Genomic DNA, 20,591 nt, shown 5'->3' with positions numbered 1-20,591 from the left:
AAAATGACTGCTGCACTACGCTACGCTACGTGTGTTTGTACTGTGCTATGTGCAATTCGCGTGGTGCATGACATAACATACATGTATATGTGTAAAGGGCACATTCACACCTAAAGGGGTATCTTGGTGCTGAATAACAGATGTTTATTGGACTAATTTTATCGACCTCAGATGGATCAAAGTTTGAGTGGACCACCCGAGATTTAAACATGTGACCATGAGGTCGAACAGAGGCCCCTGGAGTGGCTTTTTTGGTCCACTGAGCCACCAGACCCGGCTACTTCTTATGGGAGTTTGGGCAAATCCTGTGACCAGAGCCTCAGTTGACCAAGCTGTAGCCCATAGGCATTGTCCTGTCCCGGGGGACCCTCATTGTCTCCTGCAACATCCCACTACAAAAGGACTAGTGGTTCAAGCTGCTACAGCTTCTTCTGACCCAAATGCCCTTCCTTTAGTTTCATCAGGCAAGGAATCCAGATGGTTAGAGAGTTGTGAGAGGAATATATTTTCTTCTGTACACTCGCTTTTGAGATCTCTTAACATCACATGTGTTTTAGGTAGGCTTTTGCATGCCTATGGAATTCCGTAGCGCAGAGGCTGCCTTTTCTATCAGAGAAAGCAAGGAATTCGTTTTGCAAGTGGTGCAAGATGGCCTGGAGGCAGCAAGATTCACTATCAAATGTAGTATGGATACCACTGATTCTGTGGGTAGAAGCAGGGCTCAGTCGGTGGCTCTGTCCAGGCATCCGTGGCTGCGTCTGTCTGGGTTTTTGGAGCCTGTGCAGGAGAGCCTTAAAGATATGCCATTTGATGGTGTCCACTTATTTGGTAAGCAGGCTGATTTGGCCTTCAGGCGATTCAGAGCAGGCCGATCTGACAAGTCACCTTTAGTTATTTTGGAAGCTTGAGTTTGGTGTTCTTGTGTAGAGGTATCTACACAATAGCGCAGAGATACCCCTTCGGGAGTTTAGTCTGGCGCTTTATAAGAATATAAAATAAAAAAATAAATAAATAAATTGAGTTATGATGTATTTCAACAGGTTAGTGTTTTGCTTGATACAAAAGTTATTGATACCTGGGGCTTTTTAATCTCGGGCAGTTGAGATTACAGAAGGTATGTTCGAAGATAAGTGGTTTTTTCGGTTATTCTTCTAGATTTATGCTATAATGTTTATCTGAGCCATGTTATACAAGTGTTACAGTTTGGATTACTCTGGAGAAGAGTTTAGGTTCAAGAGTGATTCCCTTATGGTGTATACTATACCATATGTGGGGTATTGTTTGCATGCTGTTGTGAGAATTTTCATATTGACATATATCACTGAAAAAACCATAGGTTTCACACCAGTTATAGTTAGGAATTAGCATTTAAAAAACCTACTAATTTCACTGAAAAAACCATAGGTTTGACACCAGTTATAGTTAGGTGGAAATTTTACTGACATAAAACCATTGAAATTCCCACATTATAGTTAGTTGGACTCACTATAACTTGCGCGCCTGCAATGCACTTCTGATGACGTCACATATTACATCACTCATGACATGGTCAGTGACATCACTGATGACACCATCCAGTGAATGTGTGTCTTTCTGAAAAATAAATATGTTTTATATATGTATATAAAGGTCGATGGAAGAATAAATGTTTAAATAAGTGTCTAAAAGGATGTTTTAAAAAAAATTGATTGGTTAACTGGCTTATTAAGTGTATCTTAGTGAATACATATATTAGCGAGTAATGTTTAAATATTTAAATATATGTATCAGTGTTTCACTTTGTGTATAAGTGGCTGCATGGGTTGGTGAGTAGCTACATGTGTGTGTATATGGGTTATTAGATGTTTTTTTAGTATCAGTATGAGTGTCTGTATGGTTTGGTGGGGGTATTACTTAGCACATACAGCCTTATTCATGAAGGCTAAATCGGCTCGCAAAGGGCCGGATTCTGAGAATCCGGCCCTTTGCGAGTGCGATTTTTGCATTTGGGATTCAGCATCCCAAATGCAAAAATCGCTAATTGCGATGTCTCAAATGTGCGAGAAATTACATTTAAGGAATCTCTATTAGAGATTCCTTAAATGCAATTCAGCATCCAATTTAAATTTGCGAAATCGCAATTTCTTGCCGCAATTTACCGCGAGGTCAGACCTCGCGGTAAATTGCGAAAACTCAGAAAAATGCATTTAAATGCATTTTTCTGAGTTGCATGTTACACACACACATGTCCTTTGGACATGTGTGTGTGCAAAACCTGTGTGAAATTTCATTTGAGGGGTGCTACAGGGTGTCCTGTGGACACCCCTGGCACCCTTCAAATCGCAATCTTATTTGCGATTAGCTAATTGCTAATCGCAAATAAGGAATACTCCCCATTCATTCCTATGGGCCTTTTGGCCCATAGGAATGAATGGCGAGTTATTCCTTATTTGCGATTAGCAATTTGCTAATCGCAAATAAGGAATCAGTAGGAATCGCATTTTATTATGCGATTCCTACATGATTACCGTTTTGCGAGTCCTTAATAGCGAATCGCTATGATTCGCTATTAGGGGCTCGCAAAACGGCCCCTTCATGAATAAGGCTGATAGATGCATCAATGACTGACTCACTGTTTGTATGTGTTTTGAAGACAGCATATGTGCAGGACTGTAGGGGTGGATGAGTGTGTATATGTGTGTGTTAGTGAGTGAATGACTGTCTCACTAGTGTCTTTATCAGTAACGACATATTTTTTAATCTAGTATATGCGAGTATTGATGTATACAAGTGAGTATATGTGAGAGTGAGAGATTGTAAGAGTTCCTGTTTAAATAAGTATGTGTTTCTATAAGTGATTGTTTAAGAGAGTAAGTATGTGTAAGTTTCTTTAGTAGAAGTAAGGTGGCAGTTTGTTAATAGTTGTATATGCAAATAAATGGATGTTCAATAGTTTATTTGCATGTGTTAGAATGTGTGTGAGTAACTTTTGGATGACTGTCGGTGTGTAACAGGATGTATATGTATGATATGTATCACTACATATGATGAGTGAGTATATGTATGAGTGACTATATAGAACTGTTGGTGAATGAATGGATGTGTATATATTATTTATTATTTATTTATTTAAGGTTTTTGTAGAGCGCGTAGTAACCCTTGAGCATCCCAGCGCTTGAACCTGAATTCCGGAGGGAACAGCAGCGGAAGGGGATAAGAATCAGGGAAAAAGAAGAGTTTTCAGTGCCTTCCTGAACTGAAAGAGGTTAGGTTCAGTTCTTAGTCTCAGGGGGAGACTGTTCCACTGTTTGGCCGTGTGAACCGAAAAGCGGCGTCCTCCAGACCGAGCTTTTTTTACTCTGGGGACGGTAATGAGGTTCTCTCCGCTTGATCGAAGGTCTCTTGTCGCTTTGTAGGGGGTGATGAATTCTTTGAAGATGGGTGGACCTTTGTTGTGGAGGGTTTTGTGGGCCAGACAAAGGGCTTTGAAAGCAACCCTTTCTCTGACTGGAAGCCAGTGAAGGAGCTTCAGGGCTGGCTTTGCCGAGGATCTGGCAGGGGTGTGAGTAAGTAGTCGGGCCGCGGCATTTTGGATTCTCTGCAGAGTATTGAATGTGGCTTCAGGGGCACCCAGGTAGATTGCGTTGCTGTAGTCTAGCCTCGCCAGGATGAGGCCCTGGATCAATAGTTTCCGGGCAGTGGCAGGAAGCAGGGGGAAGACCTTCCTGCAAGCCCTAAGGAGACCAAAGCATATACCTGCCGTCTTTTTGGCCTGAGTTCTGAAGCTCAGATCTTTTTCGAGCCATACGCCCAGGCTCTTAACCTCCTCCTTGGGTGCAGGGGGGTCACCTAGACAGTCGGGCCAGATGTTAGGCGGCTGGGAGGGCCCTTTATGTCCGAGCAGCAGGATCTTGGTCTTGGACCCATTCAGTTTTAGTGCTGAGGTGTTCATCCAGCTGTGGATTTCTGTGAGCCACAGCGGAGAGGGATTGCGGGGGAGTGGCTGTCATTCTCCCAGACTTGAAAGGAGCGACCATCCAGAAAGGACGTCAGCCACTTCAAGGCCGTGCCCCTGACTCCAATGTCTCCCAGTCGTTGGATTAAGGTCTGGTGGTTTACAGTGTCGAAGGCCGCACTGAGGCCCAGGAGGATCACTGCCACTGATCCTCCTGTGTCCAGAATGCTTCTGGCCTTCTCCACTGCCGCCAGGAGGGCGGTGTCGGTGCCCTGGCCTGGGCGGAAACCTGTCTGGGAGTTCCTGAGTAAGCTGTTACTCTCTAGGAATAGTGATAGTTTTTTATTCACTAGCTTCTCCGTGATTTTACTGTTTCCTGGGAGGAGGGAGATTGGTCTGTAATTGGCTAGGTCCTGGGGGTCAAGTGAAGGTTTCTTCAAAAGACCTTTGACCACTGCCGCTTTCCAGCTGGGAGGGACTACTCCCTGTGAAAGGGAGGTGTTGATGAGGGACGTGAGAGGAGGGATAATGGTGCTGGACACTTTTTTCAGGAAGCGAAGCGGGGCAGGGTCGCTGGGGGAGCCACTTTTGACTGTGGCCAGCGTAGCGGCTACCTCTTCCATGGATACTGGGCCGAAGGTATCGAGAAGGGGTGATGGGTCGTCGGAAGAATGGGTGTGGTAGTAAGGAGAGTTGGAGGGATCTCCGTCCGTTTGGCAGGCATCGAAGGGGGGAAGGGACGCGAGAATTTTTTGAATTTTTTCGTCGAAAAACGTGGCCAGTTTAATGCATTTACTTTCGCTGCTTTGGGGTCCAGAGGTTTCGCGGGAGGGTCTGGAGCATGGAGGAGTTCTTTCAGTATGGCAAAGGTTTCATGAACCGAGCAGGAGGAGTTTTTGATTCTATCTTCGTAGAACGCGCTCTTGGTTTTATGGAGCTCCCGTTTGTAAGTTTTTAAGGAGGCACGAAATATACCTTTCTTGTCTGCCGTCTTGTCTTTCCTCCATGTACGTTCATTTCTCTTACATTCCTTTCGTAAGAGATTCAATTCAGGGGTGTACCAGGGGGAAGGGTTAACTCTCTTGGTACGTTTAAGGGTACTGGAGTTCGGGAGGAGGCAGTCCAGAGATTGGGTGACCCATGTATTAAATTCAGTATCGGCAGTAATGGTGTCTTGAGAAGGGAGGGGGATGTCTTCCCTAAGTTTGGCTGCCCATTCATCTGGGACCAGTTTGTGCCAGCGTCTGATGAGGGTTCTGATTTTGGGAGGTTGGGGTGGAGGAATATTAATGCGCCATTCGAAGGGGACCAGGAAATGGTCGGTCCAGGGGAGAGGAAGGTGAGCGCGGGCGATCAGGTCTTGAATGTTCGTGAAGATGGGATCAAGTAGCTGTCCTTTGTTGTGCGTGGCCTGTGGGTTCTTTAGGCAGAGGCCAGTGGAGGAGATGTCTTGTAAGAGATCGACAGCCTGAGTGTCGACTGGGTCCAGAAAATGGAGATTGAGGTCCCCTAGTAAGAGATAATTAGAGGAGGTCGTACACTCGAGGGTGATATGGTCGATGAGCTTGCTCGGGAATTCGGCAAGTTGGCCGGGGGGGCGATATACAAGCAGACCAGACAAGGATGTTACAGGTGAGATTTGGATAGAGAAGTGGCAGCTTTCGCAGTCTTTGATGTTGCCATCGGAGATTCTGCAGGTGAGGGTATCCTTGAATATTATGGCTAGGCCACCTCCTCTGCCACGCGGTCTGTTCAGAGAGCAGATTTGATAGCCCGGAGGGAGAGCGTTGACAATGTCAGGGCCGGTGTTAGGGGTGAGCCATGTTTCAGTGAGAAACAGAATATCCATGGCATGATTTGAGATCAAGAGGTTTATTTCATGGGCGTGTTTGACAAGCGACCTGCAGTTGAGTAGGCCTAGTTGAAGGCCGCCAGGTTCCGAATCTGTGCCGGGAGGATTGCAGAGACGGCAACCGGTAAATGGGGTATCGCCCATATGGGTGTAATTGCAGGAGGGATGTTTTAGGGTGTTCAGGGCCAGAAGCCTGTCTCGGGTGTAGGCATGGCATTTCTTGGAAGAAATGGGCATAGTGTCTGGGCCTGGGACCGTCCGGGCCCGGACGGGCCCAGACGGGCTTGCCTTCGGCACGCTGACGGCGCGTCCGCTGCGCCCGTCCGCTGCGCGTCCTGGTGATGCACATGATTTAATACAGGGAGAGGGGCTATGGAAGCGTGGCCTGAAGAATTGGGCGTGGTCTGGATAAGTGCCCCAACCAGACTAGCAGGTGAGGGAGAAGTGCGCAAATTATTAAAATCAATTTCACACAAAGTTTTTAAAAATACAGATTCAAACAGAGCTCCCGGCTGTGCCTCAGGAGTACAGGATCTGGGAAAGGCTAAGCGTCGGCGCTTTAAGTAGTCGCAGGGGGCGTGTCCTGGCAAGTGGGCGTGGCCGTGTTCGTGAAGATGGGATCAAGTAGCTGTCCTTTGTTGTGCGTGGCCTGTGGGTTTTTTAGGCAGAGGCCAGTGGAGGAGATGTCTTGTAAGAGATCGACAGCCTGAGTGTCGACTGGGTCCAGAAAATGGAGATTGAGGTCCCCTAGTAAGAGATAATTAGAGGAGGTCATACACTCGAGGGTGATATGGTCGATGAGCTTGCTCGGGAATTCGGCAAGTTGGCCGGGGGGGGCGATATACAAGCAGACCAGACAAGGATGTTACAGGTGAGATTTGGATAGAGAAGTGGCAGCTTTCGCAGTCTTTGATGTTGCCATCGGAGATTCTGCAGGTGAGGGTATCCTTGAATATTATGGCTAGGCCACCTCCTCTGCTACGCGTTCTGTTCAGAGAGCAGATTTGATAGCCCGGAGGGAGAGCGTTGACAATGTCAGGGCCGGTGTTAGGGGTGAGCCATGTTTCAGTGAGAAACAGAATATCCATGGCATGATTTGAGATCAAGAGGTTTATTTCATGGGCGTGTTTGACAAGCGACCTGCAGTGGAGTAGACCTAGTTGAAGGCCGCCGGGTTCCGAATCTGTGCCGGGAGGATTGCAGAGACGGCAACCGGTAAATGGGGTATCGCCCATATGGGTGTAATTGCAGGAGGGATGTTTTAGGGTGTTCAGGGCCAGAAGCCTGTCTCGGGTGTAGGCATGGCATTTCTTGGAAGAAATGGGCATAGTGTCTGGGCCTGGGACCGTCCGGGCCCGGACGGGCCCAGACGGGCTTGCCTTCGGCGCGCTGACGGCGCGTCCGCTGCGCCCGTCCGCTGCGCGTCCTGGTGATGCACATGATTTTATACAGGGAGAGGGGCTATGGAGGCGTGGCCTGAAGAATTGGGCGTGGTCTGGATAAGTGCCCCAACCAGACTAGCAGGTGAGGGAGAAGTGCGCAAATTGTTAAAATCAATTTCACACAAACACAAAGTTTTTAAAAATACAGATTCAAACAGAGCTCCCGGCTGTGCCTCAGGAGTACAGGATCTGGGAAAGGCTAAGCGTTGGCGCTTTAAGTAGTCGCAGGGGGCGTGGCCTGGCAAGTGGGCGTGGCCTGATGAATATATAGATGGTGGAATTACTGAATTGGTTGTTGTAACTGGTATGGGTATCTCCATTTTTTTGAAAATGTTAGTTTCTATTTTTGAATATTTGTTTCAAGGGTTACATTACAGTGAAAGGAGGTCTGTCACTCTGTCACAAGGATGGTGTCATCAGTGATGTCATGAGTGATGTCACTGACCATGTCATGAGTGATGTAATATGTGACATCATCAGCAGTGCATTGCAGGCGCGCAAGTTATAGTGAGTCCAACTAACTATAATGTGGGAATTTCAATGGTTTTTAAATGCTAATTCCTAACTATAACTGGTGTGAAACCTATGGTTTTTTCAGTGAATTTCATAGGTTTTTTAAATGCTAATTCCTAACTATATATAGGGCCTCAAACCTATGTTTTTTTCAGTGAATTTCAAAGGTTTGTAATAGCAAATTTCTATAGCTATGAAATGTAATATTTTTTATAATGAATCCTATATTGTATATTTATGTAATACTATTTTTTTATGTATATTGATCATGTTTTTTTTTTTGCCCTGGATGCTCCCGGTGCGCATACCGGTGAGCGCACCGGTAAGCGCAGTCATGCGGCACGCCCCAGTGCGCGTACCGGTGAGCGTCCTGTTGGCGATATTGCCGCGAATGAAAACATCATCGTGACGTATCGCGTAGCCGCGTCCGCATGATACGCACGGCGTAAGCGCACCCGGAAGCACTCGAGCGCATATGATCGCGCTACGTAAGCGCCCCCGGGCGAGCCCCGGGCGCGTAGCGTAAGCGCCCCGGGTCATGTGACCTGAAAATAACACTTTTCATTGGTTCAGGACAGTTTTGGTTTCCAAATGATAAAGCCAGTATCATGTGACCTGAAAATAACACTTTTCATTAGTTCAGGACAGTTTTGTTTTCCAAAAGATGAAAGCCCCCACCTTTTTTCCTCATTCTCTCTTTTTACTTTGACTGAGGAAGACCTGTTTGCAGACCTATTTGTACCTATTTGTACTGAGAAATGGCTACAGTAGCAGCAGCAGCAGCAGGAGCATCTCAACCACCACCACCACCACCACCACCACAAGAACCACCACAACTCCACAGTGGTGGAGAAGAAGACGAGGAGGAGGAGGAAGAGGAGAGGCGGTACCTGCCTGAAGATACTACCACCTATAAGCCAAAGGAGCACATTGTCTGGGAGTTTTTTAAAATCCCAAGGGGCCTCAAGAAAGTTAATGCGCCAAAGGTTACTTGTCTGATCTGTGGCACTGTACTTTCCAGGGGGAACCCTGCCAAAAAGTATTCTTTTGGCAACAACACCATGATTCGCCACATGCAACGCCGGCACCCAAACAACTATGATGCCGCAGAGGTCAGAGAACTGACCAGAAACCCTCCCCAATCTTCACCCAGCACCTCCCAAAGTAAGCAACCCACTCCATCGGGTCCAGAGACAAGTGAGATGGTCCCAAACATCCAAACCCAGTTTGGAGATTTCAAAATTGTTTGCAAATTTTGTGGAAGGACAATTTGCTATGGAGAGCAAAGTATTAAACTGATTAACCACGCCCCTTTTTACACCTCTCTGCAACGCAGCCCCCGTGCATGTTTGAAGAGGGGGAACTAATTCCCCTTGCATACTTGGGGCCCGTGAGGGCCAACTAGCCCACCAGGAGCTTCCAGTATGCGCCAGGGGTCTGCATTGCAGAGAGGTGTAATGAGGCCACACCCTTTTTTACACCTCTCTGCAACGCAGCCCCCGTGCATGTTTGAAGAGGGGGAACTAATTCCCCTTGCATACTAGGGTTCCCTGGGGGCCAACTAGCCCACCTGGAACCTCCAGTATGCGCCAGGGGGCTGCATTGCACAGAGGTGTAATGAGGCTATGCCCCTTTTTACACTTCCCTGGAACGCAGGCCACTGGCGCGTTTGCAGAGGGGGGACTAATTCCCCTTGCATACTGGGGGTCCCTGGGTCATATCTGCCCAAACACCGATATTCAGAACGATTGAAAATGACTTTTCTTGAGAAACATTTGGATTTGGATTATCATGTCCTATACTTTGGAATTTTTGAAAGACTGACTTTGAGGATGCTATAAATTACTCAAGTCTGCCGAATTGTGTGGGTAAAATTGATACATAGTCACTTTGAATAAGAATGTACTTACGTCTCGTCTAACATTTGGAAGAAATATCTAGTTATATGACAACAGTATACCGACATAACTTGAAGGAAATAAGAACGCCCTGAAGAAGTTCTGTTGTACAGAACGAAACGTTTCGGCTGGCTGTGGTACATAAACTTAACGAAAATAAAAGCATTTGAATATACACCAAGATTCAGCGCTTCAATAAGGACTCTAAGTGATATGATTTGATTGGACTTATTGTGCAAGTGGTGCTGTGCCAAACTTTGGAATATTTTCCACTACTCTCTACTACTTACTCTCTCCTACTCCACTACTCTCAAATACACACTCTCTACTACTCATTCTCTACTACTCTACTACTCTCTACTACTCTCTCTGTACTACTCACTCCCTACTACTCACTATCCACTACTCTCTACTACTCACTCTCTACTACTCTCTCTCTACTACTCACTCTTTACTACTCACTCTCTACTACTCTCTACTACTCACTCTCTACTTCTCACTCTCTACTACTCTCTACTACTCACTCTCTACTACTCTCTCTCTCTACTACTCACTCTCTACTACTCACTCTCTACTACTCACTTTACTACTCACTCTCTACTACTCTCTACTACTCACTCTCTACTACTCTCTCTACTAGTCTCTACTACTCACTCTACTACTCTCTACTATTCTCTCTCTCTGCTACTCACTCTCTACTACTCTCTACTACTCACTCTCTACTACTCACTCTCTACTACTCTCTACTACTCACTCTACTATTCACTCTACTACTCTCTACTACTCACTCTCTGCTACTCTCTCTACTGCTCTCTACTACTCTCTACTACTCACTCTCTACTCTCTATTACTCACTCTCTACTCTCTACCTCTCTTCCTCTCTCTTCTTCTCTCTCTACTAGTCTCTACCTCTCTACCGCTACCTCTCTACCTCTACACCTCTACCTGTCTACCTCTCTCTACACGCACACATATACACATATATATATATATACACATATATGCATATGCATTTATATATATGTATGTGTATGTATATATATATATGTATATATATATACATACATATATAAACATATATAATATTTATATCTATATAAATACAAATATAAATGCATGCATACATATACATATATGCATACAGATGCATGTTATTTACATGAAAGTTTAAAAACACTAATAAAAGCAAAGCTAAAAAGCCACCTCATTACAAACAGAATGGCTTTAACTTAAACGAGGCCGAGATCTATTGCATTTTCAATGCTTGTTTACTTTGGTTCCATCAACAAGGCATTCAGATGTGTCACACATTTGCCATAAATTCTGAATGTTAGCACTCTAGTTGCTCATTAGATCACTGTAGTAAAGCTACTGCTCACCAGGGAAGTCTGCTGCTGGTATTCAAAGTGCATGTTTCAGTCTGCATGTCAGAATTTTTTTTATGAAATAGAAGAGGATTTGAGAAGTCACTCAAAATGATCCTTAATTTTTCTTTCTGAAGCACTAATCATACTTTCTATGGCAAAATGAACCCCCTCATTTTGTTCCTTTTTAAATTAAATGTTTTCAGACTTACCACTTCATTCCAATCAAGATGGCTTCTGGTGTGCCATACTTTTGTCATAAGTAAGACTGTTAGCGCTCTAGTTGTTCTTTAGAACACTCCGGGACATTGTGTCATTGGGCTATACTTGGGCTACATCTGGGTGATATTTGGGCTACATTTAGGCTCTTTTGTCTCTGGTGGCCATCTTGGGAGACTGCATGTCAGAATTTTTTAATGAAATAGAAGAGGATTTGAGAAGTCACTCAAAATGTGCCCTAATTTTTCTTTCTGCAGCACTAATAATACTTGGCATATATGGCATAATATACATCCTCATTTTGTTCCTTTTTAAATTAAATGTTTTAAGAGTTACCACTTTATTCCCATCACGATGGCTTCAGGGGTGCTATACCTTTGTAATAAGAAGGACTGTTAGCGCTCTAGTTGTTCTTTAGAACACTCTAGGATGCTGCAGTAGAACACAAAGGAATCAACTGACAGTCTCTGTCCTTGTTGAATGTACATGTTTTACTGAGAATGTCAGACTTCATTCTCACATGACTGAGAAAGATAATGTGAATTTACAGAAAATATGCTTTCAGTTTAGCTTATAGATCCGCTTCCAAACCACTGTGGGAAAATCATGAGATATTAGTTTTCTTTCAAACATGATTCATGATATTACAGCTGAAGGCTTTTTCACATGGTAAAATCACCTTAGAACACACCACAATTCCTAAAATGAGTATTGTACCATCAACAAATGATTTACAATGTAACTAAAGTCCTAAAACCCTCTATTAACTACAATGCTTTTTAATGAGGTGCTATCATGTATATTGGTCTCAAGATGGCTGCCAACACTACTTGGATGAAGTGCTGACAGCCAATCAGATCAGATGTGTGGTTAGGCTCCACCCAGATATATATATTTTTTTGAACCTAAATTACTCAAAATCCACTGGAGCACATATCTTGAGACATAGCAAAGGCACATCGGGCTACCAGTCCCTACAATTTTGCCAAGTTTTGTGGAAATCCATTCAGCCGTTCGGGCTAAAAGTGAGTCCAACCGCCCTATGGAAATTAACATTGGGAAAACACGTTTTGGGACCCCCTTTTAAAATTGTAGGGTCTGGTAGCCCGATGTGCCTTTGCTATGTCTCAAGATATGTGCTCCAGTGGATTTTGAGTAATTTAGGTTCAAAAAAATATATATATCCATAAGCTCGCTCCGGTACGCGCACCGGGTAGCGCTCCGGGCGCGACACGCGACTTGCGCACGGAAAGCTGATTGGCTCTCGGGTGTCTGTAAACATTCGAAACAGTCCGGAGTCGCCGCCATCTTGTGTCTCGGTAAAATCGAGACACAAGAGGTGGCAAAAACAAAGGGGGAAATGACCATAAGGGGGCAGGGATAGACACCCCTGACCCCATAGGTTTGTTGTGGGGGCTATAAAAGGGCCCCGCGGGGCATAACATTTTTTTTTTCCGATTTTCGCCGGGGGAGCGCCCGGTACGCGCACCGGGGAGCGCACCGGGAAGCGCACAAAAGAGAAAAAAGAATGCCAGAGTTTAAAAAAATTTTGCAATATTTTATAAATGGGAGGTAGTTCTGAAAATAACTTTTTTTATTCTTTTTGTTGTTTTATATTTTTTTATTATTTTTCTGAACATTTTTGTATTTTTTTGTGTTTTTGAACAATTTTATATTTTTTGGGGGTTTTTTGAGGGAACAAATAAAAAACAGAGAATTGGAAATGGCTCAACAGGAGCAAAAAAAAAGAAAAAAATTACTGTTTTCTTTCCTTGCTGCATTTGTGGTTGTCTATAGCAGTATTGATTAAGGTGACGCTAAGCTCACCATAGCATAAAGTTTTGCCACAGAAAATGCATAGAAATTTGACCTTGCCAAATTTTGGCTGAATATTTGGCACCATTTGCCGTTCTTGTGGTCCAGAAAGTGAGGGTACTGAAGAGGAAGTGCTGGCCACAGGGGGTGGGTTGTTCCGAAGTTCCCGGACTTCAGCCTGTGCCAAATTATTGGGATGCCACCTTTCCATGTGGCGGATCATGGTATAGTTACCAAAAGAATATTTCTTGGAGTAATTGCCCCTGGAGAGAACTTTTTCACAAATCAGACAGGTGACTTTGGGGGCGTTCACCTTTTTTTGGTCATTTGGAAAAGAAAAAAATTGCCAAATGAAGTGCACTTTGACGTGCCTTTGTCTTGGTTCTTCTGGGAGGTAGACCCTTTGATGTTGATCCTCCTCCTCTTCTTCCTCCTTCTTCTTGTCCTCCAAGAAACTGTGGTGGTGGACCTTCTTTTCTGGGTGGTGGTGGGGGTGCACCAGCTGCAGCAAGAAGTGAAGCCATTGTTTCCTCCAAAATAGCTCTTGCTCTCGCAATGAGTGATGTCACTGACCATGTCATGAGTGATGCAATATGTGATGTCATCAGCAGTGCATTACACGCGCAAGTTATAGTGAGTCCAACTAACTATAACGTGGGAATTTCATTGGTTTTATGTCAGTAAAATTTCCACCTAACCATAACTGGTGTGAAACCTATGGTTTTTTCAGTGAATTTAATAGGTTTTTTAAATGCTAATTCCTAACTATAACTGGTGTGAAACCTATAGTTTTTTCAGTGAATATATATATATATATATATATATATATATATATATATATATATATATATATATATATATATTCCATCCAGTGTTCAAAGCTTTCCAGAAAGCAGGCACCGACTCCGTGGGATTCTTGATCAATGGTATTTATTTAACAAGATAAACAACCAGACGCGTTTCGGCGGACAAGTCCGCCTTGCTCACTACATATATATATATATTTAATAGAAAGAGGTTGCCACCAACAGAAGAGCCCGCACAGGTAGGTCGTGCTGGTTTATTTAATGAAGGTTACAGCATAGTCAAACAGCAGCTTTAACATCCCTATCTTCAAGCCGACGCGTTTCGGGCTCCAGCCCTGTATCACAGGCATAGTTTGGAAAGTATGCGGCACTTTGTGCACTTAAATTCATTGCTGGTACCCGCCCATTGGGCGTAGCCTCCCAAAGGCCTTCTGTTACCTGTAGTGTGCAAAAGTATTCCTCAAGTGAGGTGTAGCATACTCCCTCCCTGAAAACAATAAAAACCTCAGTGGGTTGGTGGCAACCTCATTGTTTGATATATATATATATATATATATATATATATATATATATATATATATATATATATATATATATATATATATATATATATATATATATATACACACACATTTATGTATATTTATATATGGGCTGAGAGGGGTCTACTCTATGTATAGGGTAGTTATCAGTGGTATATTTGAGTCATGGGGTGTACAATGTGACCCTTTAATGAGCTTAGGTGCAAATACCTTCTTGATAGGCTTGACCTAATATGTTTTGTAGGGTACAGCACTAGGTTGTCTATCGTAAGATTCCTTCTGGAATTTTCTCAGAAGTTACCTATAGCCTACATTGTTATTATGCGGCTCCTGCTTTTACCGTGGTATAGACATTGTGTTTGTGTGGTTGATGAAGCTCCCTTCGTCTGTTGGAGGTAGAACATTTTTAGCAAACACTTGTTTTGTGATGTTTTATGGCATTATGTTGCTGTTCAGGTTCTGTCTTATGGCCAATGTTATTGAGTATGCTCATGTTCTCTCAGAATTATTTGTTGCTAACTTTCCTGGTGTTATATCAGGTTATTGTAGGCCTTCAGGCCGACATAACATCTTAAGGGATTCTATTCCTTCTTATCTTCTCCCCATGTTACCGTAGGAGCTGCCATGCTCAGAGTGGAATGGGCGCTCTGCCACCTCTGACAGCATATCAACACGGTGGCCGCCATCTCTACTGCATTCAGACACACTGTCTGCAGAGTGTGCATGTGCGAACCCGGAATGGAAAAAAGGCAGGGAAGCATAGGCTGCCTGTGATGTGAGTGGGCGACACCGCCTGTGTGAGGTGAGGGTCGGGCACTGAGGGTGAAAGGAGGGGATGAGAGCAGACACCTGTGAGGCACTGAGGCTGTGAGGAGAGGACCAGAATATTAAGGAGGCGCTGCTCCAGTTCTTCTCATATTGTTCAGGGAGGGCCTTTGCTCCAATCCCACCTCCATGACAGACTCTGAGTATATAAGACCCCAAGCTCTCCAATGAGCTGCAGACCGCTGCCCTCTGGCTCTATTATATTTCAGGGACTCGGGACTAGAGAGGAGCGGAACTCCGCTGAATTCCACTGAGTTTTTTTGTACCTCCACGGAATTCTGCATAGTGCAATTCCGCAAGCACCGCCCACCCCTACTTACTAGTGCTGTCATGGCTAGTGGTTATATTGACTTAGTGGTGTCATCCTGGTTATTGGTTATAATGACTTAGTGGCGCCATCCTGGTTATCAGGTATATTGACTTACTGCTCCCATTCTGGTTAGTGTGTATATGACCATTGCTGCCATCACATTTGTTTGGTGTATTGATTCAATGCTACCTTCATAGTTATAGCCCGCTGGCAAGGGCAATACTGGTTATTAAAAGCCCTGAACCCCTATAATGAGGGAGAGGGCATTTCACAATAAGGACTATAAAGCTATTAGAACATTCTACTGACTAAGGGTGGAATATTCTAAATTAAAAAGCGAGAAACACAAATACAAACATTTGGAACTCCGGGCTTATACCAGCCATTATAAGCCCAGAGCTGCTTCATTGTCTTCATTTGAGCTCTCAACATTCCTATATTCTAATATTCGGTATATTAACTTACTAGCTCCATCATGGTTATTGGGTTATTGACTTATTTCTGTCATCATGGTTAATATGTATATTGATTTACCCTGCCATCATGGTTATTGGGTGTATTGACCCACTGCTGCCATCATGGTTATTGGGTGTATTGACCCACTGCTGCCATCATGGTTATTGGGAATATTGACTTCTGCCATCATGGTATTGGGTGTACTGACTTACTGCTGCCATCACAGTTATTGGATATACCGACTCTGCTGCCATCACGGTTAGAGGGCATATTGACTTATTGCTGCTATCATGGTTAATGGATTTTTTTGCTCCAGTTCACATAGTTTTTTTCCAGTTCCTTGCATGGCCTAAACTGGATGAAACATCACATTTCACCAGCACACTTCTGAGAGGCATTGGAACAAAGATGTTATTACCATAAATGTAGAGCTGTTACAATGAGGCCAGCCTGTGTCTTAAAGTGATATCTTTTGTTCATGGTTTTGTGCTTTGAAACCCTCCATTTCTCTTAGTCAATTTCCTGAGATAGGGTTGCAAGAGGTCTGTGCTATTTTCAATGAAGTAATGTCTTCAGACCAAAAACAGAGAGCCAACCTCTATCAAACCAGATAGGGGCTGTGGACCAGGGGATCAATACACTAGGGGTGGGCGGAATTCGCGTAATCGCGTTACGCAAATCTCCGCAAACTGTAAAAAATCTCAGCGAACACGCAGAAATTCCGCGAGCACGCAGAATTGCTTGTTCGCGTTACTTTTTTACTGTTCGCAATCGCTGTTTGCGTGCTCCGGGGGAAATATCTTGCGAACACGCATTTGAGAACACGAACAAGCAAAAAAATGTGCAAAGTCGCCGAACGTAGAATTTTGCGCAATTCCGCGTTCTCCGTGGAACACGAAATTACCCAAATTCCGCGAGCCGAACAGAATTTACTGCCCATGCCTACAATACTCTATACAAACAAACTTGATTCCTCCTCCCCCACAATATTTCATCATTGCTTATGTGTCTATAATAAAATTAACTGGAGCCATAAATTAAACTTTTATCAATTTATTAAAAAAAACATTTTCCTCAAATATATTTTGTATTTTTGCCATATTCTTTAGTACATATAAACATAAGAATGATATCCTCATACTCAAACTCACTTATACAAGAATCTCTCTCTCATTCATACCACGTTCGTACCACAATTACTCAATACTCTCATCCAACTAAAACCAAGTAAACCTGTAAAAGAAGGTGAAACTCCTGGACCCAGCAAATCACACAATACTAGTATGATCAACATTAAATTATTCATGACTACATTTCCTTTGACATCTACATGCTCATTTCAGTAACTCTCTACAAATTATCCCCTTCTCAACACTTTAGGAGAGGACTATTTTATTTATTTCCTTTAATGAACAACATGAAGAGCTTCGCTAGGCCTCCTGCATTGTGCTGACGCATATTTGGTGTGGGACTCCTCTTCAGCCATACACCTTCTTCAGGGCACATTAAGAAGTTCCGCATTTCAAAACGTACAACATGGACTTTGAGAGGGCAGGACACACATAAATGTATGTAGTATAGGCCCGAATAGTTATCCACAGGAGGACAAACTTGAATTATGTACACTAAAGAGTAAACTTCGAGTTATTGACATAAGTCTCTTTGGGTTAATCTCTTTTGTAGTCTTTTCACATAGCATCAAGACGCCCATGAATATTCGAGTGCTTAATAAAACTTCCTAACATAATATTACAAAAAAATTAGCATCACCCTTTCCTTCTAGCAAACCATAAAGATTCTAAATCCAGAGTTCTTCATTTAATGAGACGGATCATCTATTGTATTATACATCATGTTGGTCTCATATCTTATAAAATTGGCCATTCACCTCACAGTTGTCAATTCTCTCTGCTGCTCAAAGAACTACATATTCTGGCATTTCTATTCTGACCGTGTAATAGCTTCAGATCCCAACTGCAAGAATTTATTAAAAGCGAAGATCATTTTCAGCTTTGTGTTGTGATATAGACAAGATCTTAACTAATGGGACGGTCTCGTCATGCACATATTGGTGCAGCAGAGATTACCCCTGTTACTGTTTCCCTTTCACTGAGAAAAACTACAAAGTGTTGTTTGGAATGCTTGAATTGATCTATAATTGATCTGGAATGCATTCCAGTTCGTCAATTTGTTGCTTGCTGTGCCATTACAGACACAAGACTTATGGATGTCAGACTTTTGGTCCTGCTCAAATAGGAAGAGCCCAGCTTTATCCCTACTGAATGAGAACACAGGCACCCAGACATTTTAAGCTATATTGGGTCTCTTTAAGATAATGGGGCTGCGGGACCTATAGAGAGCTACTGTACCCCCATCTGGGCATATGAGATGCACCCAAGAAGTTCCACTATAAAATTAAGTATCCATGAGTGATCTGATCCAGCAGTGGCCCAGAACAGCTTAACCCAGGTGCTGTTTCACAGGGCTTGTACATGCTTTTAAGAACATTTGTGCTGTGGTCACTGAACTATGAAGAGAGCAAGGCTGACTTAAATTCCTCTACTTCTCCCGCAGGACACGGAGATTAGTGTCTCGGAACTCCAAACTATCCTCAACAATGCTGTGAACAAATGTAAGTATGGAGCCCTGCAGCTTTCCTAATGCCCAGCCCCTGCCTTGAGTATCTAACACATGTAGAATAGAAGCAGAAAGTTAGAGCCCAGGGCAAGCAGCAAGAGGGTTTAGTCATGCACAGTGTTCTGTAGCTCCCCAGTTACCTTTGTACTTTATAAGTTCCAGATCACATGGCAGTGTGGGGAGTGCCCTACGGGAATATATGGAGGGAGTGAGAGCAGATGGGGTGCATTAGACGTTTGGGTAAAGCTACTGCATGCAAGGATATGGAGAAAAGCACCACACATCAGAGAGAGAGACCAGGCAGTATCTGACACTTGGGAGAAGGGATGGACAGAATCAAACGTGCCTAGGTGTGTTGATGTGAGGTTGAACACGACACAAGTGTCATGGGAGTGTCTCCATGGTAAAAAACAAAATTTACAAATTTGCAAAACATATGTAGAATTGAAGTCCACATTTAAAAGATGGGTTTTCATTGTCAAATGGTCAAAGTGTGCTTCTGTTACTATTCACTTGACTGTCTAATTGTAACCTACGTACCTGCCTCCCCTTCCTACCACCTGAATACCCCATTCCTCCCTAAAGACACCTGCTCCATTCCTCTATAGGTGGCATGCCCTTTAGTTCTTCTTTTGCCTTTGGCTTTGCCAATCCTGTATATTTGCCCATTGGTCCTTCTTGGGCAGTTCTTTGAGCCTTAGTAATCTGAGTATAGCTCTATATGGCTGGCACTCAGTTAAGATTTGCAGAACTAGAACTGACCCTGTCCTCTGCCCCCTAGACAAGGACCTGAAGACAGATGGCTTCAGCATGGAATCCTGCCGCCAGATGGTCAACCTGCTGAATGTATCCTTCCATGGTGTCTAATTCATTCATTTGTAGTTTTTGTTATAGTGTGAACAAAGAACGCACGTGTGGTGTCGGAGCACTTAACAAAGCATACAATACAGTCATAGAAGAAGAGGCATGACCACGAATCATGAACAAGAGAAAGAGCAGTCCTGGTCCATCTAAAGATGAACATAGTCAAGATTAGATCTGAAGAACAGAACTCATGTTAATGGAATAGTATCATCTTTTTCTGCTTGATCAGTGGACTAATTTATTCACTTACCAAATCTGTGTTTGATGTCATCGTCACAGGTTCAAATCTATGCAGGTCCACTCATCCTTTCAAGCTTCTGAGATCGATAAAATGAGTATCATTCAGTTGAGTAACAATAAACAAGATGTGTGATTTTATGATATAGGAGAGGAAGACTACAATAGGAAACATAACAGAGGAACAATTACGATGAAATAAAAGTCTTAGTTATCTTGCCTATTTAAGAATGATCTTTGCTTTATTTTTACTAGGTAGATGTCAATTAGAATCATGGGTAAGTGACAGTTTGTGATAGGCAGTGGGAGAACTATGAGTGGGTAATTGTCTTCAGAAGAGCCTTCTTGAGATCATTTTAGAAATTATTTGGAGATTGAAAGAGCTTAATCTTGATCAGGAGAAAGCTGTAATTTCCAGGGTTGATGCCAGAGAATGATGGACTGCAGATATATTTATTTATGACGCAAGGAGTTTAAATACATAGACGTTTGTAATCCAGCTTCATGGCTGGATTGGTAAGGCAGGCAGTTGCCATAGGCCCAATGCTTTGAATCAGGTTCTGGTGTAGTCTTTTACTCTCTCTGACTGCTGCTTCATGATCGACATCCGCCCGTGGATTCACCAGAACTTCCAATCAATTGCGGTATCTGCTCAACTTCCTTGAAATGCAAATGTGAATCTGTTCAGGCGGAGTCTCCTTCCTTTGGCTGCAGTCTGGTTCGCCGTACCAATCCGTTCCAATGGGGGCTCGACAAAATGTTATTTCAACACATAATACCTAGCAATACATAGCAGAGATTTGCGACTAAGCTCCATGGCCAGTTCGGTAAGGCGGACAGTGGACCGGTATCTGAGTTGCAGCTGTGGGACACTATT

The 20,591-nt window shown here is 43.5% G+C and overlaps 1 protein-coding gene across 2 annotated transcripts in view; it reads left to right on the top strand.

Moving 5' to 3' along the window:
- Window positions 1–20,591, top strand: part of LOC147706797 (calpain-1 catalytic subunit-like) — an 861,968-nt gene that overhangs the window by 716,374 nt on the left and 125,003 nt on the right. For both annotated transcript variants that reach the window (XM_086925930.1, XM_086925929.1), the window contains 2 exons: window positions 18,551–18,608; window positions 19,395–19,459. In XM_086925930.1, coding sequence (XP_086782056.1) covers window positions 18,551–18,608; window positions 19,395–19,459 — 123 coding nt within the window. The remainder of the gene's footprint in view (window positions 1–18,550; window positions 18,609–19,394; window positions 19,460–20,591) is intronic.

Source organism: Lissotriton vulgaris, chromosome 6 (genome assembly GCF_964263255.1).
Source record: "Lissotriton vulgaris chromosome 6, aLisVul1.2, whole genome shotgun sequence".
Classification (NCBI taxonomy): Eukaryota; Metazoa; Chordata; class Amphibia; order Caudata; family Salamandridae; genus Lissotriton; species Lissotriton vulgaris.
Note: the sequence above shows the minus strand (reverse complement) of the source record. Positions and strands in the feature narration are given on the sequence as shown.